At 40.5% G+C, this 24,172-nt stretch overlaps 1 protein-coding gene across 5 annotated transcripts in view; it reads left to right on the top strand.

Moving 5' to 3' along the window:
• AAGAB (alpha and gamma adaptin binding protein) overlaps positions 1-17,701 on the top strand; it is a 57,576-nt gene extending 39,875 nt beyond the window's left edge. For all 5 annotated transcript variants that reach the window (XM_034939001.3, XM_003828006.4, XM_008953345.4 and 2 more), the window contains exons 6-10: positions 9,826-9,908; positions 10,712-10,808; positions 15,224-15,325; positions 15,776-15,825; positions 16,475-17,701. In XM_034939001.3, the coding sequence (XP_034794892.1) occupies positions 9,826-9,908; positions 10,712-10,808; positions 15,224-15,325; positions 15,776-15,825; positions 16,475-16,552 (410 nt within the window). In that variant the 3' untranslated portion in view covers positions 16,553-17,701. The remainder of the gene's footprint in view (positions 1-9,825; positions 9,909-10,711; positions 10,809-15,223; positions 15,326-15,775; positions 15,826-16,474) is intronic.
• The last annotated feature ends 6,471 nt before the right edge of the window (positions 17,702-24,172 follow it).

Raw genomic sequence — 24,172 nt, 5'->3', positions numbered from 1 at the left:
GGGACATTATTGCTCCAAAGGGGTGAACATTAATTCTTGAGGGGCAAAAAATCTTTACTCTTTTTATCTATAAGGCACAAATAAATGTGCAATACATAAACACATATACAGTGTATCTGTAGTATTAATATTTCAGTGGGAAGGTGTGTCAAAATTAGGGGGAAAATGTCTTAAAAGGTTCCTGGTGGGGCGGCTGTACTGAAAACGGTTGAGAAACACTGAGCTGAAGGATCTGGTTGCATGTGCTAAGCTCTACCCTAGAGGAAATTCCCAGATACCATTGGATTCATTGTGATGGTCAAACTTTTAGGGAAGTCACAGTTTCCACTATGCATTAAAGGTACGACTTCTCATGGGCCAGGAAATGAAGTGGTTAGGACTGCCTTTACATTTGGGTGGCGCTTTTTAGATATCTCCAGTCATAGAAATTTTCCTTGTCTATACCGTCTTTTCTTAAATTTCCTTAACCTCAAAGTTTGGCTGTAGCTCAAGGAAAGGGATGTAGATAAAATCTCAGCTGCTTAGTTGAGTTACCCACAGTCCTATCAGAGTCTGGTTTGTGGCTGTGGAAATCATCCATTTGGATGTGTCATTTATAATTTGATAATGTCCCTTTATTGTCATCATGAAAGGAGAAACTGGGTCAATGCTTTTTGCCAAATGTGACAAATTTTGAAAGTTGATTGCTCCTGCCACACCTCCTCTTTGGTCTCCAGTGAGATTGTCTTCTCTTTCAATTTGTCTGGTACATCAAATAACCTAATTGCAAGCCTAGATGATCTAGGCATCATACTCAGGACTGTGCCTTAAATTGAGAGGCACTGGGTAAGTAAGAGTTGGTTTTAAGGGCAAGGAAAAGAAGATGGTAAGTAGAAGCCTGATGAGTTGTTTTTTGTTTGTTTGTTTGTTTGTTTGTTTCAGGCTAGGTTGTCACTGTTTCACATGAGAAGGTAGTATTATGTACAGTGACCTTGTTTAAAGTGTCAGTTTAATGTTACCACTAAGGCCCTGCCCCAGCTTTATCACCTGAGCACTAACAAGTGCTGTGTGGAGTTCAGTCCATGCTGGTAACTCTTGAGTATTCAGTGGGTCTTTTAACAATTACCACCGTGGAGGAGAGAGCAAGGAAGAGAAATGCTGTGATCTTTTACTGTTTTTAATTAGTGAAAGAGGGATTAGATTAAACAAATGTTACAGAGTTGTGACTTTGATCCCCCAGTGGTAAGCAATAATTGTAGAGACTGGGTTTCAAAAGCCCTGAGAGTTTATTTTCAATCTATCTATTATAGTTTAATCCCCAGTAATGCAGATGGAGGAGGATTAGTGGAATTTTAATAGTAGAAACAACAATTCTTTCTGTTGTAGTTTTCTGTTTTCCCATTATAAATGTAAAGAATTGATCATTTATTAACATGTATCCCCCTGAATTTACTTGTAACAAGATTCCATGGCAGAAATCTCAGATTCCAATTCAAGGAATCATTTGCACCTGCTGTACAGAGCAGTGGCTAAGAAATGTGTACCTGCTGGGTGTGGTGGCTCACACCTGTAATTCCAGCATGTTGGGAGGCCAAGGCGGGTGGATCACGAGGTCAGGAGTTCGAGACCAGCCTGGCCAACATGGTGAAACCCCATCTCTACTAAAAATACAAAAATTAGCTGGGCGTGATGGTGGGCACCTGTAGTCCCAGCTACTCAGGAGGCTGAGGCAAGAGAATTGCTTGAACCCGGGAGGCGGAGGTTGCAGTGAGCCAAGATCACAGCACTGCACTCCAGCCTGGTGACAGAGCGAGACTCCATTTCAAAGAAATAAAAAAAGAAATGTGTACCTAAACACAAGGTCTATCTGTGATACTTGGGCTGCTCTCCTGAGAGAGCAGATGGCTAATGCCTTAAATAAAATTGTTTTTCTAAACTAAATGATGATTAAATACAAATTTGACTCTAATGTTACAGAAAATAAAACAATATCAAATTTGTTAGAGGAGAATCGTTAATGAAGACAGTTCTAATCAGGTCTGTCTTTACCCGTGTTCTCTTGGAAAATGGCTTCATGTTTCTGGACCCCAGTTTCCTAACCTCTAGGATGGGTAGAACTCTAGGATAATGTAGAATTATATTAACATTACTTTCTATGAAATTGAGTTCCTTGAGTCAGACTTACTTGCTTCTCTTTTTAACCCAGGACCTAATATTGTAGAGCCAAAAAAATGGATACTCTGACAGTTGTCTAAATGTGAATGTTGTGGTCAAAAATTAAATAAATATGTGTTGATCTCTATCTGTGTGTGTGGGTGTATGTGTGTATAGAAGGCATAATTTGATGGAGGAGATTGTCTTGTAAGAGAAAAAGGGGAAGAGAAAAAAAATAAGGAATAAGAGTATGAGAAAAATGATGAGACTTTGTTTTAAAAGTTCACCCTTAAAATTAACTGTAAGCAAATGAATCATGGGAAATCTCTTCAAATTAGTTACCCTGGAGGCACTGCTCTTCTGCCATCTTGCCATCTTGAAAAAACTTTTTTAGTACTTTCTTTGGAATTATTTTTAGACCTGGGTATGAACCACTTAAGTCATCTTTTTTTTTTTTTTTTTTCATGGTAAAGTCTTGTACTGGTTCTGAACGATTTTTGATTTGATTCTGAACATTCCTTTTAGAATTTTCAAGAGTGTGCTTAAGGTTCTGGAGATAGGACTTTACAATGGAACTATTATTGGAATCAGAATAAAGCTTTCCTTTACAACATCGGAGAGGATAGCACTCACTCTGATGTTTAGTTCAGTTTATTAAGAATTTGTGTGTATGTGTGCATAGGGAAAAAAAAAAACAACAACTAGGAAGACAAAATACCAGAGTATTGATTCGTATCTTTGGTGATTTAATTTTCTTCTTGTTTTTTTTTTTTTTTCCAAGAGTGAGTCTTGCTCTGTCACCCAGGCTGGAGTACAGTGGCATGATCTTGGCTCACTGCAACCTCCACCTCCCGGGTTCAAGCAGTTCTCCTGCGTCAGCCTCCCCAGTAGCTGGGACTACAGGCACACGCCACCATGCCCAGCTAATTTTTGTATTTTTAGTAGAGACGGGGTTTTACCACGTTGGCCACGCTGGTTTCGAGCTCTTGGCCTCGTGATCCGTGATCCTCCTGCCTCGGCCTCCCAAAGTGCTGGGATTACAGGTGTGAGCCACCGCGCCTGGCCTAATTTTCTTCTTTATACTTTTCTCTTTTTTCCAAATTTTCTACAATGAATATATTATTTATAATCAGGAAAAAGAAAAAAATGGTATTATTATTTTCTGGTCATGTTCATTATATGTTCAAATATTAGTAGAAACCATTCTTGATATGTGAGCGGGTGTCCCAGGTGTCAAGGGAGAGCAGATTCACTTTCCTGAATCTAAAGCCAGGTGGTAGAACCAGGTACGGTGCTTAGGCCTGTTTCTTTAATAAGTACTATTTTTAATAATGGATTTCAAAGTTTGCCCTTTTCAAGCAGTTTAGTGAAAAAGAATAAATTGATTCTCGTAATTATTTTATGATTTCAAAAAACATTTTATTTCAGTTTGCCAAGAAGTGGATTGTAATATCAAAGTGTAAGTTTATTTCTCTGATGCTAGTGAAATCATTTCCTTCTTAAAAGAATTTTTTATTCAAACAGTGTGGTTTGATTTAAGAATATCATTCAAAAATAGGTACAACTTCTCTATGCAAATTGAAGTATCTTAGTTTTAGTAAGTTTGGTCATGCTTATTACTCAGATGGAAAAGAACATGTTTATAATAAAGGAAAAACATTTTGTGCAGGGAAGGGAATGTAAAGAAAACTTTAAATGTGGAAAAAACTTCTTAAGATGATGCCAAATAATTGCTACATTAAGGAAATAAAAACTGAAATATGAACACAGAACATATCTAGGAGGTCTGTTAGGCATGTTGGGGGGTGTGGTCATGGAAATTCTTAATATTTGAGTCGTATATAAAAATGTAAAATAAAAACTTATTTACATAGCTAATGCTTGCAGCCTCTGCCTGACAGTTCTATTAGACATTCAGCGGATATTTCAGCATCTCTCCTGTATACTTAGCACTATGCTGGAGGCTGTGCGGTGTAGAAGAACCATTAGCGATTGTCCATGTCTGCAAGGAGTTTATAGTATAGTTGAGGATGGCATTTTGACTCAAGATGAGTATTAATACTAGCATGTTCTCTGAAGGGCCACTTGAATAGTAAGGACAACAAGGACAAATGGCACACAGGCAGAGGTAATTAGGGGCTGAAATCATCTAGAGAAGTTTCTCAGAATATGAGGGAGGATATTTTCACTGCCGACGAGAGAATGATTGAGTCTTTTTAATGCTTTTTTTCCTTTTTTTTTCATTGAAAATCTTTGTTATAGTACTTACTTAAAAGTAAGGACTGCCGGGCGCCGTGGCTCACACCTGTAATCCCAGCACTTTGGGAGGCCAAGGCGGGCAGATCACGAGGTCAGGAGATTGAGACCATCCTGGCTAACACGGTGAAACCCCATCTCCACTAAAAATACAAAAAATTAGCCAGGCGCAGTGGCGGACGCCTGGAGTCCCAGCTACTCAGGAGGCTGAGGCAGGAGAACGGCCTGAACCCGGGAGGCGGAGCTTGCAGTGAGCCGAGATCGCGCCACTGCACTCCAGCCTGGGTGACAGAGCGAGACTCCGTCTCAAAAAAAAAAAAGTAAGGACTTAAAAACCTGAGGATTTTAGTCAGAATTTTCCTGTTCTAATTAGACCTATGTCAGTGGTTCTCAATTGGAAGTGATTTTGCCCCCCAGGGGACATTTGGCAGTCTTATAGGCATCTGGTGGATAGAGGCAGGGGATGCACAGGACACCCCTCTTTCCCACCTACCCACACACCAAAGAATTCTCCAGCTGGAAATGTCAATAATACTGAGATTCAAAACCCCTGGTCTACATGTGCTTGAGGAACAGTGAAGAGATAATGGAGCCTAGCCACCTGTCTACCATTTGTTTTATGTGACCAATGCCTCAAGGAGTTATAGGGCTGGGCTGTGAACAGTTAGTAAGTGGCATATGATTAATTATTCAGTCCTGAGTTATTCAGCGTACTTCAGTGAAAATCACAGTCTAAACCAGGGACTTAATAAAGGATTACTGACAAAAGAGAACTATATATGAATGAAACATCATCTTTTTGTACTTGACCCAAGTTTGTGTCATATCCAGTAAGCCAGTAGTCTTGTGCATCAAAACATTGTCCATGTCTCAACTCTTTACATGTTATCAAGACCTCTGGCCTTAATGGAAAGAGTATAGACTTTAGAATCAGAGAGTCCTAGATTTCAAGTTCTGGTTCCAGCTATGTGACTTTGGATAAGTTACCTAATCTCTCTCAGTTATAGTTTGTTCTGTAAAAGAGAATAATAAAATAAATCTTCTGTAAAAGAGGATAATACAATAAAGAAGATATATGTTTATTTATATTGTGTGTAGAAGGCATACTTTGATTGTTGTGAGGATTAAAGAAACATTGTAAGTACCTAAAATATTACCTTGCACATATTTAGCACTTAGTAAATGTTATCTATTACTAACCCTTAGGAAAATTTTGCAAGGTAAATATTGTTATACCCACTGCGTAAATGTAGAAACTGAGGTACAGAGAAGGCATAGCTTGTATAAAACCACACAGTAAATAGTAGAAGTAGGATTCATATCCATGCCTTATTTCCAAATTCATATGCTTGTCATATTGCCTGGTAAATAATGGAGAAGGGAAAAAATCAGAAAAATTAAAAGGAAAAAAATACTTTTTAAAAAGCAACTTTTCCCCTTCACCCATACTGAAATTTCCCCCTTTGCCTAGGTTTTGAATTCTCTAAATGTTTCATGTAAGTCAAAATTGCTATGAGAGATGCATTTTATGCTTCTAAAGTTAAGTGTGCCCTTAGATTTGTAAAGAGGTGGCAAATAATTTCATATATTTCAAGTTTTTTTAACTTCTTATTGTTAAAAAAAAATCATCCCAAGGCTTAAGAATTTCCAATTTAAAATCTTTATTCTAGAGGCTATAGTTTTGTTTCTGACACTTTCTGGAAGAATCTATGCTAATGACCAGCACCGCCAGATTTTTTCATGATATTTTCATTTTTATCCATGCATCCACTGGTGTCAACTTACTAGACTACTAAAACTGAATCAGATGTTTTTAGGACCACAGTTTAACATACTAATTGTGCCTTCCAGAATAATTTATTTTACATCACTTAACAGCTGCCCCTTTCTGCATCCCTGAAGTTCCATAAGAATCAGCTGAGGAGGTGAATTTTATTTATTCTTTCCTAGTCTAGAGTTTTGTGGCATCAATAAAACCGTAGATGCTAGAGCCAGTTTCAGCAACTACTTGCTAAAGGCATAAATCCTTCTTAATAGGGATGACATTTCCATGCCCTGAATCCTGGGGAGAAAAATCTAGCAAGCAAGAAAAGATTTATGTAATTCTTTTCTATGAGAAGAATAGTTGTACAGTGAGTGCATGTGGATGGAATTTTAATAAACATTGAACCAGGCAGAACAGAATTTTTTTAAAAGCCATAGGTATATAAAATATCATCTAAGTTTTTTGAGCAATGTTAATATGCGAGCAGTCTACTTTGGGTAAACAAAAATGAATTGTTTTTCTCGTTGTGTCAATTTGTATGTTTCTAAGTTCCTTAAAATATAAGCAGCGGAACATAATGAACTCTCTTGTTAGTTGACTAAATTCTTCATTGTTTATAATATGAGCAAAAGTCCTTCTGGCTTATTATAATTAGCCTGAAACCTGATTGTAAACTCTTAGTCAATTGTGAACCTGATTAATTTGTCTAAGGTCATACAGGTAGGCAGAGCCAGGAATGAAAGACAAGTTTTCTGACCACTAGTTCAGTTTTCTTCCTACTATTTTGACTTTTTCATAATTTTATCCATTCTAATTGGGGCATTAATTTTTTTTTCAAAGTTTTAATTGTGATACACAGCATAAAATTATTAAATTTCAAAAAATCTCTTCGAATAGGTAAATAATACATGAACATGTAACAAAAATTAAAGGTTTACAGTATACAGTGATGAGTCTAGCTCCTACTCCTAACTCCCGTCCCTCCCAGTTCTCTTTGCAGGCAGCCACTGTAAAGAATTAGGCATTTCGGCCGGGTGCGGTAGCTCACGCCTATAATCCCTGCACTTTGGAAGGCCAAGGCGGGCGGATCACGAGGTCAGGAGATCGAGACCATCCTGGCTAACACGGTGAAACCCCGTCTCCAATAAAAATACAAAAAAAAATTAGTCGGGCGTGGTGGCGGGCGGGCGCCTGTAGTCCCAGCTACTCGGGAGGCTGAGGCAGGAGAATGGTGTGAACCCAGGAGGCGGAGCTTGCAGTGAGCCGAGATCGCGCCACTGCACTCCAGCCTGGGCAAAAGAGTGAGACTCCGTCTCAAAAAAAAAAAAAAAAGAATTAGGCATTTCAAATAGACTGCTTTGGTTTCATAACATGCATAAACTGACATTGTATTGCATTATTCTTTGAGTTGCACTCTGGCCTGCCAAGTTTAGGGGATGCCTAACAGAGGAAAAATATAAGCTGTGGAATTAGAATATGGAGAGATTTATGAACTGAATTTGAAAATTACCCAAGGTCCAAGTTATTTCCAGTAATAGAAGTGAGGGCTCTCTTGCAGAAGTAGTTTATTACTCAGATATTGCCTTTTGTACAAATAGCTTAAAGTATATTATAAGAGCACTCATGTATCTTAATGACAGGTAAAATCCGTGTCTGAGTATTACATAACTACGTACAGCTACTTTAAAATCAATAACACATTGGCCAAAAGAAAGAACCATGCTGATGTTTGAATAAACATACTTAGGCTCTGAAACTGTCATCGTAGGACACTGCATGGATCTGCTTCTCTCGGGCCTCTGAGCCTCCATGTCCTACCCTGCTGAAACTTTGGTCCCCTGTCTTTGGATTGGGCACCCAGGCCTTTGGATGAGGAGATAAGGGGGGCTCCAGGAGTACACATGAACCTCTGACCATGCTGCCGCTGTTGAGGTTGTACAGAATGAAAAGCAGTAGGGCAGCAGCAGCCTCTTAGTTTTGCCCAGACCAAGGTAGCCTTTAATGCAGAGGTACTGGGTTGATAGCTACATATGACTGCCTCCGTGGCGAGAGTCAGGCTCCAGAAATCTGCAGGCTACAGCCTAGCAGGCCACATTTGAGGCTTCATCCCAGTTTAAAAGGCAGATCTTCCCAAGTGAAGGGAAGAAGGAAGGACACTGCGAAGTTTCTCTCTTTTGATATCTCTGTATGACCAGGTATCTGGCAGGGGAAAGGGTATAGGGAATTTATAGGTAGTTTAGAGAAAGAGAGATGCGAGTAGGTCAGGGAAGAGATAGAGAGGAAAGGCAAGGTGGGAGAAAGTTGTCGTTTTGAGAGAGAAAGTCTTTGACTTCTGTACTGTTACTCTTGGGTTACAGTCTCATGTTCTACTCTAAGGCAGTGTTTTTCGAACTACTGTGTTCATAAGACCCTCCTGGAGCACTTGCTAAAAGTTGAGATTCCATGATCTCTGTCCTAAAGATGCTGACTCAGCGAATCTCAGATAGCGTCCTTGAATACTAGGATAGTTTTAATAAAGTGTTTCAGGTCATTCTGGGGAACACTGCTGGATCAAGGCTGGCCCTTATACTTTGAACAGTGCTAGATGTTTTGCTCCAGATTTGTCCTCCGTTGTAAATACAAACAGCATACTGGGAGTCTTAACTGTAGATGCTTCATTCATATCTGAATTAGAGTTTTTTTCTTTTCTTTTTTTTTTTTGAGACGGAGTCTCGCACTGTTGCCTAGCCTGGAGTGCAGTGGTGTGATCTCAGATCACTGCAACCTCTGCCTCCTGGGTTCAAGCGATTCTCCTGCCTCAGCCTCCCGAGTAGCTGAGATTACAGGCGCCCACCACCATGCCTGGCTAATTTTTTGTAATTTTAGTAGAGACAAGGCTTCACCATGTTGATCAGGCTGGTCTTGAACTCCTGACCTTGTGATCCGCCGGCCTCGGCCTCCCAAAGTGCTGGGATTACAGGCGTGAGCCACCGCTTCCAGCCCTAGAACTTTTTTCAAAAAGCATTCATATTCCTTTTCACCTGAGTGCCTTCACCTGATATGAATGCCTTGGTGTTGATTTTTTAAATGTTTTTGATTATTTAAAACAATGGAATATTAGTTCATAGTGGCTATGAAAGCATTAGTGCTGTTAATCTTTGCAAATAGAACCACTGGCCTTTTGTTTGTCATAATGGCCCTGCTATTATTTTCCACCTGGACTAATAGTCTGTGATTTTTTTTTTAAATGTACTTAAAAAAAATGTATTCAGGGCCAGGGGTGTGGCTCAGGCCTGTAATCCTGGCAGTTTGGGAGGCTGATTCAGGAGATGGCTTGAGGCCAGGAGTTCAAGACCAGCCTGGGCAACATAGTGAGACCCTGTCTCTACAAAAAACAAGAAATAATTTTTTAAAAAAATAGCCAGGCACAGTGGCAGGCACCTGTTTTCCCACCGACTCAGGAGGCTGAGGAAGGAGGATCACTTGAGCCCAGGACTTCAAGGTTGCACTGAGCTGTGATTGTGCCACTGCACTCTAGCCTGGGCTACAGAGTGAGACCCTGTCTCAAAAATATATATATATGTAGTTAGAACTTTGGTAACAAATAAGTAGCCTTTGTTTCATCATCATAGCCATTTGAACAGTTTAAAATGTAAATGACAAATTTCAGTAAGTGTATTTTTCCTTTTCAGATAGGAACCAAGGCTTTAGCCTTCTCAACTCATTGACTGGAACAAACCATAGCATTGGGTCAGCAGACCCCTGTCACCCAGAGGTAAAGGTTTTTCTTGGATCTTTTTTCCCTCTTTGGCTTTAATTTCTCCTTGTCATTATGAATCTTGACACATTCACCATTGTTTTCCTTTCCATTTAAAAGGTGACAGAGAATGTTAAAAATAGATGAAAGGAAGGTCTAAAACAGCCCTTGCTAAAGCAGTAAGCCCTTTCAAGATGTTTACAGCTTTGGTTTTATTTTTACTAGGATGCTTTCTAAAATATGCTAGGATTTCCCTGAGGCATTAATTTGCCTTCAGATCTTTAAATAGAAAATAAAATTCATGGTGCTTTTTTAGTACTTCCTGTGTAAAAGACCTTGGCAAATCTGAGGCAAGGTCCCTGTCCTCGATGAGCTTGTAGTCCAGTTTCAACCCTGCATCCTTAAGAACTTTGTTCCAGGTTTACCTTGGTCAGCAGCTGGAGCCAAGAGCAAATTATACAGTGCCACATTGTCTTTCCAGGGATCTTTTTCAACAGCCTCTGAGCTATTTGTGTTACGATTATGTTACATTTTCACATTTTGAATATAACATGGATCTTAAATGAGACAAACAAAAAACATGTTTTAGTAGTCTAAAGCAAAATCAACGCTTTCTAGTTCTTCCTTGGGGGAAAGTACTTCTGGGTTAGTTAAGTTTTAGCCTTTTATTTTTTTAATGTGATCTTGCTCTTCTTTCTTTGCCTCCAGTTCCTATTACTCTTTTCTCAAGCCAACCAAGGACTGAAAGTGTGAGCTTTTTTGGATTTAGTTCTGAAATAGTCTACGATTAAATTGTTGCTTATGTGTATTTTCCTCAACAGCAACCCCATTTGCCAGCAGCAGATAGTACTGAATCCCTCTCTGATCATCGGGGTGGTGCATCTAACACAACAGATGCCCAGGTTGATAGCATTGTGGGTAAGTTCCTCCTTTGGCTGCCAAGAGAGAGCTTTGTGCAACTTGGAATAGGTATCTGGGCAGAAATCGTTGAGGGGGAAATTGACTTTAAACACAGAGAAGGGAAAAAAATTGGTAGTATACCACACATGAATGTGAGCCTTGCCAGTGGCTATCAGAAAAAGGAAGAAGAATAAATACATAACAAATATGTGGGTACCATTTTCTCTTTAATTCTCCTAGCAGGATCTTGATTCAGATAATCTTAGCCAAGGCAGACCGAACCAGGTGGCGAAACAGCTAGCTCTGTATCACGTAGTTTTTTCATAATATTTAACAGAAGTCAGAATCGATGGTGACAAGAATAATACAACTTTATATTTATAAGCCCTTCCACATGCTTTTAAAGTTCTTTTATATCCCCTTTCTCATTTGGTAATGAAGTTTTGCAGAGAAGTTTAATAACTTGTCCAAGGACATCTAGCAAGAAGGGCCTGGAGCTGAAGCTGGAATCCAGTATGCTGTCCAAAAGCCAGAAAACCAAGGAGCTTACTTGACAATAACTATAAATCTTCTTTCGCTGGGGAACTACTGATATTCCTACTTTATCTTTATGCTACAGAGGGCTCATGTGCAGTAATAAATTTTTAAAACTCTTTTTTCTTATGAGATAATTCATGTAGAAAACTCAAGTGATTGGTTATAGAAACATATGAAGAAGAAAAAATTATGTATAATTTTTTTTCTCTCCAGTTTATTCATCCTTAGCCTCTCAATTGAATCCTTCCCATTGGCTTTTAAACCTGCCAGAGTCTCTGCCATTAAAACAAACTAGTAATCACACTGAAGTGGGTGGGGACTTCAAGCACTAACCTAAGTAACTTTAGAAAACAGTAATTGGACTAGATACCGTAAGGCTAAAAACAAAAATAACTGAACACAGATACTGAACTCTACTTAGTAAATTTGTTTCTTATAGGAGCATGGCTCAGCAATTCTGAAATTTTATATATAGATATTTTATACACCACACATATACTGACATATAGAAAATAAAAAATATAGATAGTGAGAGTTAGGTTTCTCACTGCCAGAGGAAAAAGGTTACAAATAAGGAAAAGGGAAGGCCAAGATGTACCGTTTGGTACTGGATTGGAATCTAATGTATCAGTATGAACTCATGGCTTTAAAAATATACTTACAGTTAAGAAAATAAATACAGATGTGTGTGTATATGCGTGTATTAGTATACACACATATATTTCCTAGTTCTGTCCACTGAGAGGCCTAGAAGCAACAATACCACCATAGCAGTGGACACACTTAGCACTCAGATCTTGCTTTCTTTTTGTGTGTGTGTGTATTGTTGTGTTTTTGTTTTTGTTTTTGTTTGAGATGGAGTTTCGCTCTTGTTGCCCAGGGTGGAGTGCAGTGGCACGATCTCGGCTCACCGCAATCTCGCTTCCTGGGTTCAAGCGATTCTCCTGCCTCAGCCTCCTGAGTGGCTGGGATTACAGGCATGTGCCACCACGCCCAGCTAATTTTGTTTTGTTTTGTTTTTTAGTAGAGACGAGGTTTCTGCGTGTTGGTCAGGCTGGTCTCAAACTCCCGACCTCAGGTGATCCACCTGCCTCGACCTCCCAAAGTGCTTGGATTACAGGCGTGAGCCACTGCGCCTGGCCAGATCTTGCTTTCTAAATACCATTCTCCAATAAAAGGAACTAGGGCTCCTTGGAGAAGTGGTTGATTCCAGGACTTGGGCAAGAAAAATACAGGATGACCCTGGAGCATCTCATGGTACCAGAAATTAAGAAAATTCTCAAAAAAGAATGGGGACATGTTGAAAGGGCATAGGGACCAACCTGAAAGAGCTTCCAGTGGCTAAATCTGGAACAATTTGACCAGCAAAGTAGATTAATATAGTATTGGGTTATAACCCATAGAGTAAGCTAAGTATCCATGAGTTCATACTAATATAAATAAATAATTGAATAAACAAATGAGAAAGAAAGGACAGCATCTCCTTCCAGAAGAATCCCAAGTAATAAATATAGAAGGAATGAGGAAAATAGAAAGCCATCATTAGGCACAAAACACAGTAATAGTTCTTGGTAGCATAGGTGAAAGTTTGAGGAGAAGTAGTATATCTGCATAGTCTAAAAGTATCTCTCTCAAGATGTTTATTTATTACAAAGGGGAAAATAGTAACTTTACACTGGAGAAACTCATCAGATGCCAGCCACTTTAATTATGTAATGAAGGTTAACATCACTGGTAATAAGACATATTGACATAATAGCCCTCCTGATAGGATGCAGTGAGAAGGTAATCTCACCAAAAATGCGTAACTGCAATTTAATAATAAGAAAATAATCTGACAAACCCAATTAAGGGACATTATACAAAATAACTGACATACAAGTGTTAAAGTCGTGAAAGACTGAGGAACTCTCACAAATTGGAGAAGACTAAGGAGACTTGACAACTAAATTCCATGTAGGATCTTGGAACAGAAAAAGGATATTAGTGGAAAAACCGATGAAGTCTATGGCATGGTTAATGGCATTATACCAATATTAACTTCTTGATTTTTATAATTGTACCATGGTCATAAACGATGTTAACACTAGGGGAAAGTGGATGAAGAGCATATAGGAACTCTGTGTACTATTTTTGCAAGTTTTTTTTAAAGACTAAATTAAGAAAAAGATTTAAGGCAAAACCAAATCAACAAAAACCAAACACTTCCACATCTTCCTCCTTATCTCTTTACTCAACTTGTTTCCATTCCTCACCTCCCATTTGCTCCTCACCTCACTCATGTCTGTCTTTTGCCCCTGGTATGCCACTACAACAGCTCTGTGCAAAGGCCAACAATGACCTCCATGCCGCTAAATGGGGTAGATATTTTCCAGTCCTCATCTTGACCTCGTGGCAGCATTCAGTGTTACAGATCAATTCCTCTTTGAAACATTTTCTTCCCATGCCTCACCCAACACGATGTCGCCTGGTTTTCTTCCTACTTCTCTGATTATTCCTTCTCTTTCTTTGGTAGATACCCTTCCTTACCCAGCCTTTAAATATTGTCATTCTTCATTGCTGCATTTAAACTCTTCCAAATCTATATTTAGGCATGGAGTGATTCTGTCTACATTAACAGCTCAATTACTATGTATACACAGATAAATCACAAACTTTTATCTTCAGCCCTATATACCAACTTCCTACATGACATGTCCATTGAACGAAAGCAAATATATTAACCAAGATGCATTTTTAACACCAAATTGTCTATATGGCATTGTGATAGATGCAAATAATTATAAGTCATCATCCTATCTTCATGGAGCTTAGTCTAAAAATATAGAGATAGGACCTATAATGTAATGGTTAAGGTCATAGTCATTGGAGTCCTGTACAGCTGGGTTCAAATCATGGCTTTATCGCTAGTAATGGCCTTACCTTGAGTAAATTAACCTCTGTTGGCATTAGTTTCCTCTTCTGTAAAATAACGGTGATAAATCTTTCCTCATAGGGCTGTTGCAAAGATGCAGTGGAACCATGTAAATTAAAGCATTCAGTGGTGCAGATCCAAAGCAAATTCTCTCTTATGGTAGTAGTATTTATTAAAGTAGTGGTGGAGAAATGTTAGAATACAAGGTAATATATGCAAGTGCTAAGACAGTTCTGGAAACAATAAGTGTAGAAAGAATTCTAAGGAAGGAGACCTGTGAAAGTGGGATGGGCAGGGAAGACATTCTAAACATAGTGGGCCTGGAGTGGAGAAGGAGTTAAAATTCTGATTAAAAACAAACTTTAATAAAGAAGCAGTGTGCCAAGGTAGAAACAGTAAAAGATTTGTAGTAAGAAAATATGAATTTAAATCAGCTCTACCTCTGAATAGCTATAATTTTAGATGAGTTCATTTTTAGATACAGGTTTTTTTTTTATATCATTTCTGTTATTCTCAGATAATGTTATCTGTTCTAATCACCTTTTATAGTGGTTGTCGGTAATAGATGTGAAAATATTTGTTGTACAGTAAAATATGGCATAAACTTTAGTCATTATTGGTGAATCAGTGTACCTTAGTGGAGTGAGTATGCTTTCAGAGTTGGAAACACCTGCGTCTGAATCAACTTACTAGCTGTCACCTCGGCAAGTCACTTCAACTCTGAGATGTGGTTTTCTTATCTTTAAAATGGAAATAGTACTCCTTACCTCATGACAATGTTGTGAGGATAAAATAGTTACTCTTCATTTGTGAGGGCCCACTAGCAGCCAAGCAGGATGAGGCACCATGAGCTGTAAAGCTGGTATACACTGGGCCTTCGATCATTGGTGACTTCATCAAGGTTAGCATTTGCCTTAGGATTCTCTGAGTGTAGCACATATGCAAATAACGTGACAGATAATGTGACAAATCCCTATTTCAGATCCCATGTTAGATCTGGATATTCAAGAATTAGCCAGTCTTACCACTGGAGGAGATGTGGAGAATTTTGAAAGACTCTTTTCAAAGTTAAAGGAAATGAAAGGTAATCAGATCTATTGTGTCTAATATGTTCCCATGTTGATGCTTGTCTATTTTACGTAGTAGCATTTTATTTTGTTAACTGCTGGATTGGATTCCTTGTTCTGGTCTCAGCTGTCTTGAGAAACTTAGCTACTCCTGGGACTTGGTAAAAAAAAAAAAAAAATTCCCTGGGGAAGATTTTTCCATCTTCGTTCTCTTTCTTTTTACTTTTCCTGCTTTTGCCTTCTGTTTCTTTCAATGTGTTACATAAGGTGGAAACTGTAAGATCCCTACCAATTTACTCACATCATTCCCATCTGGAAAATTTGGAAGACTTAAACTTCCTAATACATGTAATGACTACATCATAAACATGTCTTTGAAACCCGTCTCCCATCTTCTAGTGTTATTCATATACTCCAGGTTATCCTGTGCTATTAGACAAATTTCTTAAGATATATTTTCCCCCTAGACAAGGCTGCGACGCTTCCTCACGAGCAAAGAAAAGTGCATGCAGAAAAGGTGAGACAATCAGCCAGGTATTTATTGAGTACCTATAAAAGGTCCAGTGCTATTATTATAATTATATATCACACTTGTGTATTTCTGAAGGGTCTTAGTGTGAGCTTTTCATTGAATATTAACTTCTAACTAATTGAATATTTATACAGTAATAGTATAGTTGCTGCAGTCAAACCAAGATTTTTCACCTGTATGGTGAGTGATGTGGAACCTTTATTGAGACTCAGGATGTTTGCCTTTCTAACTATTGGGCCAGAAAACTCTTAGTTGTTTTGTGTTATTATTACCAACACAACACATGCTATTGGCAGGAAACTTGTATGGTTGATGGTGTTCCCTGATATGTGTCATAATTTATCCTGTTCCCTTTTGGACATTTAGGTCATGTGCATTTTTTGCTTCTATAAATAACAAAGCTGTGCATGTCTTTACACATCATCTTTGTATACAACTCTAAATATATCCTTGGTATAAATTTCTAGATGTGGCGATCATGGGTCAAATGGTATTCAAGGGTTCTGATATGTGTTGCCAGAGGACTGGAAGGCAAAGTGCAGAATTTTAGGTCTCAGTCAGTTTAAGGTATGACATATGAAACAAGCTGAAATGTAGCTGTTGCCTAAAATTTGTTGCATGCTTCTCTCCACAGGTGGCCAAAGCATTCTGGATGGCAATCGGGGGAGACAGAGATGAAATTGAAGGCCTTTCATCTGATGAAGAGCACTAAATTATTCATACTAGGGTTTGACTAACAAAGATGCTAGCTGTCTCTGAGATACCTCTCTACTCAGCCCAGTCATATTTTGCCAAAATTGCCCTTATCATGTTGGCTGCCTGACTTGTTTATAGGGTCCCCTTAATTTTAGTTTTTAGTAGGAGGTTAAGGAGAAATCTTTTTTTCCCTCAGTATATTGTAAGAGAGTGAGGAATACAGTGATAGTAATGAGTGAGGATTTCTTAAATATACTTTTTTTTTGTTCTAGGAATGAGGGTAGGATAAATCTCAGAGGTCTGTGTGATTTACTCAAGTTGAAGACAACCTCCAGGCCATTCCTGGTCAACCTTTTAAGTAGCATTTCCAGCATTCACACTTGATACTGCACATCAGGAGTTGTGTCACCTTTCCTGGGTGATTTGGGTTTTCTCCATTCAAGGAGCTTGTAGCTCTGAGCTATGATGCTTTTATTGGGAGGAAAGGAGGCAGCTGCAGAATTGATGTGAGCTATGTGGGGCCGAAGTCTCAGCCCGCAGCTAAGTCTCTACCTAAGAAAATGCCTCTGGGCATTCTTTTGAAGTATAGTGTCTGAGCTCATGCTAGAAAGAATCAAAAAGCCAGTGTGGATTTTTAGACTGTAATAAATGAGGCAAAGGATTTCTATTCCAGTGGGAATAAAACCTCTCTACTGAGTTGTGGGGGATATGTTGTATGTTAGAGAGAACCTTAAGGAGTCCTTGTATGGGCCATGGAGACAGTATGTGATAACATACCGTGATTTTCATGAAGAAATTCTTCTGTCTTAGAGTTCTCCCCTGCTGCTTGAGATGCCAGAGCTGTGTTGTCGCACACCCGCAAAACAAGGCACATTTCCCCCTTTCTCTTTAAAGCCAAAGAGAGATCACTGCCAAAGTGGGAGCACTAAGGGGTGGGTGGGGAAGTGAAATGTTAGGCGATGAATTCCTGAGCACCTTGTTTTTCTTCCAAGGTTCGTAGCTCCTCTCTGCCCTTCCAAGCCTGTAACCTCGGAGGACTATCTTTTGTTCTTTATCCTTTGTCTTGTTTGAGTGGGTCAGCCCCAGAGGAACTGATAAGCAAATGGCAAGTTTTTAAAGGAAGAGTGGAAAGTACTGCAAATAAAAATCCTTATTTGTTTTTGTAGACTTTGTAATGCATATCATTAGCCCTCACTGTGATCATTAATGCTGTGGCTCTGAACTGGCACATAGTACAGTGGATGGAAGGTGCCCGCACACCAGCTGAGAACTGGTTCTGGCCTAGGTGGGCTCTAGAACCATTTACACAGCATGAAAGAAACAGGTTGGGTTAGGAGCAGAAAGAAATAAGGCTCACACCCCTCCAGACACTACCTTATAAGCACTGCAGAACCTGAAACAGATGGCAGAAGGAATGGAATGCTACAGGGGCCAGCAGGAGTGACCACAGGGAGGGGACAGCTCAGTGACTGGAGCATTCAGGAAGAGGCTTTCCAGGGAACACTGGACATTGCTTAGTGACCTTTTGTTCCTTCCTTTTTTTTTTTTTTTTTCTTTTACTGTTCTGAAAGACTTTGAGTCTGTGGTTCACCACCAGCCCATCAGTGTTTCTTTGAGGTGATTGCATTAGGGAAGTTGGCTCTGGGGTTGCAAAAAAAAAAAAAAAAAAAAAAAAGGTGGAACATGTTTTCCTTAAAAGATGGAAGGTTTTAGAAAATATACTAGGCCATCTGGTTAGAAAAAACAGACCAGACTAGAAAAAGCTGTGAATTTGATTTTGTAGGTTAAACAAAGCCAGATGATTAAAATGTGATTTATTTATAAACTGTGCTAATGTCTATTATTATGATTTTGTGGTTTTTTATTAGGGGGTATGAGTGAGGGAAGCCCTATATCCTTCATTGGATTAGACATATATAGTGAATAGTGGAAGAGTCTGTCAAGCTCACTATTTTAGAATTTACCCTGCATATGTAATGTCATGTTTTTAAGACCTCAGCTATGCAGGGATATTGGCCTCTTCTAGGGACATACGGGATGAAGGTCTCTAGTGAAATCTACTAAAAGCCCATGTTAGAATAGTGATCATGAGCGAACACTACAGTCATAGCTGCAGTCTATCTAAAGTGACCTATGTTCATGCTACCACAAGTTGTTACAGAATTGCCAGCTGGAATTTAAAATAAGAGACTTGGTTTTTGGTTGTTTTTTCCTTAAACATTTCTTGATTTGCATAACATAGTGTTTGGCACATAGTGTTTGGCACATAGTAGGCCCTTAGTTTTGGTTGTAAAGTATGGTTTGTGTTTGATGAATATGATCACAAAGTTTGAAGGTCCATACATAAGTGCTGGAAGGTAAGGGAAGACAAGAATAAACATTTTTCCCCTGAGAAAATCATGTGTTATGTAATAATTTTAGAGTGATGAAGACATAGATATTTTTATAATTTTAAAATATGCCATCTTGCCAGAGTATGAGAAGATTGACAGAACCAGTTTGCTTGCTCTCTATTTATAGAACTTGGCCACGTCTAATTCAGAGAAGCTAGAGATTCAGGGAAGCTAGACTTAGATGGTTGAGTAATATGGGATGTGGTTCAAGGACCATAGAGCATGTTAGGCCATTCCTGCAAACTACTTCTAACACGTGAAATGTGATACATGGCTAATTTCCTGGTCCCACTGTGGAGAGGTCGGGATCAACATTTTTGCCGTGGCTTGTCAGATTCCTTTAACCTTGGGCCAGTCTCTTAACAATGGGCGTTGAGAGAGCATGTGGAATGCCCCTTGCCTTGCCTTGGCCTGCCATGGAAGAACAGTCTTAGAAGAATCACTGTCTAAGGGTAAGATGAGAGCTCTGTAAACTATTCTGAGCTTCAGCGTTTGCTGATACAAAGCTAAATTTAGCAAACGTGTCCAGTGTGGTCAGAGGTTCTGATTCATTAGGGGTTCTGATTCATTGAACGTTCTGATTGATGGAGACAAGAGTTTCAGTGAATGTTCTAATGCATTAGATTTGCTCTTCACTCTCTGCTGCCCCTGTTAATTTTACAATAGACAGTTTAGCTACAGCATTATGTCATTAAGTACCAAATCTTATTAGAGGACTATAGGTGGAGTAAGTGTAAAAAAATCTGGTCATGTGTACTGAACCCAGTACTATGTTAGTACAAGGTTAGTTTGAAAACAACCCCGTTAACTTTCCCATAATTTGTATGTCTCATGAAAGTAGAATGCTGACTGTGCGGCATAATTCTAGTATTTTCGATTCCACTCAGGGTTTAGTGATCCATCCTGGCATCTTTGGCATGTAAGCTCTTACAGAAAACGTCTTAGAGATCCTGTAAAGTTCATACTTTGGCATTACATATGCCTGTTGTTAACATCACAAAGCTTGCTCTTAATGTAGGTATCCTTACTCAGAATTAAGTTCTAGCATAGGAAGTATCTTGCTCTATCCTAAGTTGTTCCTCTGGTTTGCAGAAGAATTAACAAAAAAGGTAACAGCAATAGCGTATTCCCACTCTTAGGGATTTACAGTTCTACTTTGTTTCCTTTTGAAAACATTGTGATTCAAAACCTGGCCCTAATGGTTATTACTGCATCTTTGGAACACAGGCCTGGGGGTGAAAAGAAAAAAAAAAAACTTTTAAAACCCCTTTCTGTGTATCCATTGTTATGCCCAAACACTTCCTCCGCACAACTACAGATCTGGGAGGCATAACCAGGCACCCCAAGCTGCTTGCTTATGCCCAGTTTACTGACTAGGAAGCCTCTTGGGTTCTCTCTAATGAAGTGTCCAATCATTGCTCCTGCCCTTGCTATTATCAGCCAGGTGGCTTTAATGCTATTACACAAAAATGTGGACTAAGGCCTAGGGTAGGAACTTTATGGAAACAACAGCATAGTTTAGGAGAGAAAAGATTCTTTTAATCTGAATTCCAAGGACATGGCCTGCAACAATCATGCTTCCCCAGGAAATTCTCAGGAAGTCATTAATGGTGAAGTTAGATGGCCTTAAATTTGTTCCTTCTACCCTGGTGAGAGCAGAAACAAGAACTCAGGGTCCAGCCAACACTGACTGTGAACGTCGTTGGTGCCAGAATCTGAGCTAGGTGTGGCAGAGGACACAGACTTGAGTCAGGATGTAGTTTCTCCTTTCCATGAGCTCAGAGTCCAACTCAGGTGGGAGCAGGGGGTAAACCAGACAAGGTCACAAAAGACAATGCCAAGACAGCATGTGAAGAGTGCTGTGACCAGCCCTAATGGCTGTGGGAAGGAGAGAACACAGTGGGTTGGGGAGAACAGGAAGTGTATCTTAGAGCAATGGTTCTCAGAAGTGAGCTATGTCACAGTCACCTGGAGGGCCCCACTCCAGAGTTGCGGCTTCAGTAGGCCTGGCGTGGGGCCTGAGAATTTGCATCTTTTAACATCTGTGTGATAACCGATGTTGCTGGTTCGGTCCTGGGACCCACTTTGAGAACCGCTGACTTAGGGGAAATAATGCTGCTTGGGTCGAGCTAGAAGGATAAAGGATTGGGACAGATAGGTGAGTGGAGACAGCAAAGTTGTTGGAGTTATGGCTTGAACAAAGGTACGGAAAGAAGAGTGAGGGGATGTGCTGGGAAAATGCAAGGAGTCCACATAGAGAAATGGTGGCAGATGAGGATGGGGTGATGCCGGAGGGGACCTTGTAGAGTCTGTGCCTACTCTGGAGGTAAGTGAGGAGCCAAAGGTTTTGAGCAGAAAAGGCATCTAACCATAATTACATTCCAGGAAAACGTGGCAGCAGTATAAGCAGTTTTTCTGTCTAATCAATTAGCTGTGTTGAGAAAGAGTCTGAGGCTGAGGATGGACCCAACCCGGTGATGAGTGGTTTTTGCCATGGATAGAAATAGAGAAGAGGGGAATTTTGCCATATATTTGCTATCCCTGGACTGCAGAGACACAGATTAGAATTTTGGAATAGCTGTGATAGCAGGTAATCAGGAACTATATTCCTTCAGTCATATATAAGGACTTGCTGTAAGCACTGTGGAAATGTATATAAAATATACTGCTAAGATAGAATTTACTAGATATGGACACTGATTCATTTACTCGGCAAAAATATGTGGTGGCCAAAAAGAAGCCAGGGATAAGAGAATAAAATGTAAACTCTGCTCTCAAGGAACTCACAGCCTAGAGAGGGGACTGTGGCAACAGAGATAGATGTTTATGAGAGGCTTCCTGGAGGAGATGTCTGAATGGAGGCACAAAGCATTAGTAAAAGTTAGCCAGGCGAACTGGTGGTGTGCTGGGGAGCAGGGGGTGGGCCAGGGAGAAGTTGATGTTCTAAGCACAAGCAGCCATGAAGACAAGGATGATCCATGAGGACTGCAAGTTGCCGGATTGTAGAGGTTAAGGCAGGGAGCAGTGAATGCTAGGTAAGGGCAAAGGAGGGCCAAATGCTCCAGGGCAAAGACCTTAGAATGTGTGCAGTGGACTAGGGGAAGCATCTATGGTCAGATTGGTTACTGGGGGCAGTATGAAGGGTGCCTTTATAGGAAAGCCATCTGGAGGCTAGGAGACCTGTTATGATGCTGGTGCAGTTGTCCAGGCACTAGAGGACCTGCAGTTTAGGGCGGTGCAAGTGGGACTAGAGCAGAGAGATTGGAGAAGCAGGACTGTGTGGAGGTGGGGAGCAGAGGACTGGTGGACTGCTGTGGCTTCTGTGGATGTAGGTTGGGTCAATGGTCATGTCTAAAACAGGGCTGAAGGCCAGAGGAGAAGGATGGTTTTAAGAGAAACCATGAATTCTGTTTATTTGATTGTGAGTTTGAGGTACTTGTGGCCCCTCCGTGTGCCAGCAGCCAGCAGTCAGCTGGACATGAGTCTGAAGCTCGGGATTAAAGTCTGGGCTGTAAGTACTGATTTGGGAGTCATTAGCGTTTATGTGGCTTGAAATCATCAGGGTAGATGAGATCACTTAGGGAGGAGTCAGCAGAACAGTGGTCTGGGAATACCAACAAGGAAGCAGGCAGAAGAGGTGTAGGCCCAAGAAAAAGAGCAGATTGTACGAGAGGGCCAGGGAGAACCAGGAAGTTCAGGGAGTAGGACCTTTCTAAAAGGGAGATCGCAGCAGCAGAGAGGTGATGGAGGGCAAGGAAAAGAAATGCGTCAAGCTGCTCTGGGCTTGGAAAATGGGAGTGAAGAGGCTACTGATAAAATCTGGGGAAGCATAAAAGGGAGCTGGCTCAAGTGAGGTGGGAAGATGATTTAGTTTGGGGGCGCTGTGTTTTGGATCACGTCTAACAAATAGCTGGAATTTTAAAATCGTGCATCGCAAGGAACAGGTTGGGTTAAAAGGACGGGTTTGGGTCAGCTGTTGACCCAAACAGCTACATAAACCCTTGAGGAAAGCTGTTAAGGGGGTAGGAAGGTGGAAGAACCAACCAAATCATCATAAAGGCAGGAATTTGTTGCAGTTCTCAGAGGCCAAATCTATAGGCCCTTACGGTGCAACCTGCCTCCTCTTGGTAAGGGAGGTGTTTAGATGATGCTGGGGAGGTCCTTAGGAGGACTGCTGCAGATGTGGTCACACCAGATGATTACGCCAACCCATTTCATCCTTTTCTCCCCCGAACTCTGCTTATTCAGACTCTTAAAAACCAAAAGGCATTTTACATTTTTTTTGAGACAGACAGTGTCTCACTCTGTTGCCCAGGCTGGAGTGCAGTGGTATGAGCACTGCAACCTCCACCTCCTGGGTTCAAGCGATTCTCCCATCTCAGCCTCCCAAGTAGCTGGGACTACAGGCGTGCACCACCACACCCAGCTAATTTTTGTATTTTTTGGTAGAGATGGGGTTTCGCCATGTTGGCTACGCTGGTCTCAAACTCCTGACCTCGAGTGATCTGCCTGTCTCTGCCTCCCAAAGTGCTGGAATTACAGGTGTTGTGCCACCACGCCTGGCCAACAGTTTACATTTTAATCAGCGTTTTTCTTTATCCACATCTTCTGGGGTCAGTGTAAGATCTAGCCAAGGAAACAACTTTGAAGTCCCTTTCTCCTTGGGTGTTTTGAATTCAAAATGAATTTTCACAGGTGCTAACAGTCATCTGAGCTGGCAGATGTGGAAACCAAGTTAGTTACTTGTGAACCTCCATGCCTGTGGGAAGACAAATCTGGTGGCATTTAAGACACCCTGACAATATGGAGGAATCAGGCTAGGAGGGACTAGCAGAGGCAAGAGGTGGCAGGGCTTGAGGTTGGGTTGGTGTCATTCATTTGCCAAAGGCCTCGGGGTACAGAGGAAGTAAAATATAAGATGGCACTGCAGAGATAGCATCAGTGGGACACATGGTGTTTAGGTTTGCGGAATAGCGAGATACACCCATTGAGAAACTTTTGACCTTTGTGCAGATGGCCCAGGGGCTTCTGCTGGCACTGCATGTTGCCCTTGGTGAGTGAATGAGGGCAGCTGGGTATTACATGAGGACCACAGCAGAATGTGGCCTGGCACATGATTGGTCAAGGTATATCTGGGCTTACAGACATTTTCCTCTGGTCCTCCTGAGCCCTGAAGTCCCTGGGACCCCCCCCCCCCGGGCTTCCTTTTAAATCTTCTCTCCACCCACAGACAGCAGCAAGAA

This window comes from Pan paniscus, chromosome 16 (assembly GCF_029289425.2).
Source record: "Pan paniscus chromosome 16, NHGRI_mPanPan1-v2.0_pri, whole genome shotgun sequence".
NCBI lineage: Eukaryota > Metazoa > Chordata > Mammalia > Primates > Hominidae > Pan > Pan paniscus.
The sequence above is the reverse complement of the archived record's forward strand: the minus strand, read 5'-3'. Positions and strand labels throughout refer to the sequence as shown.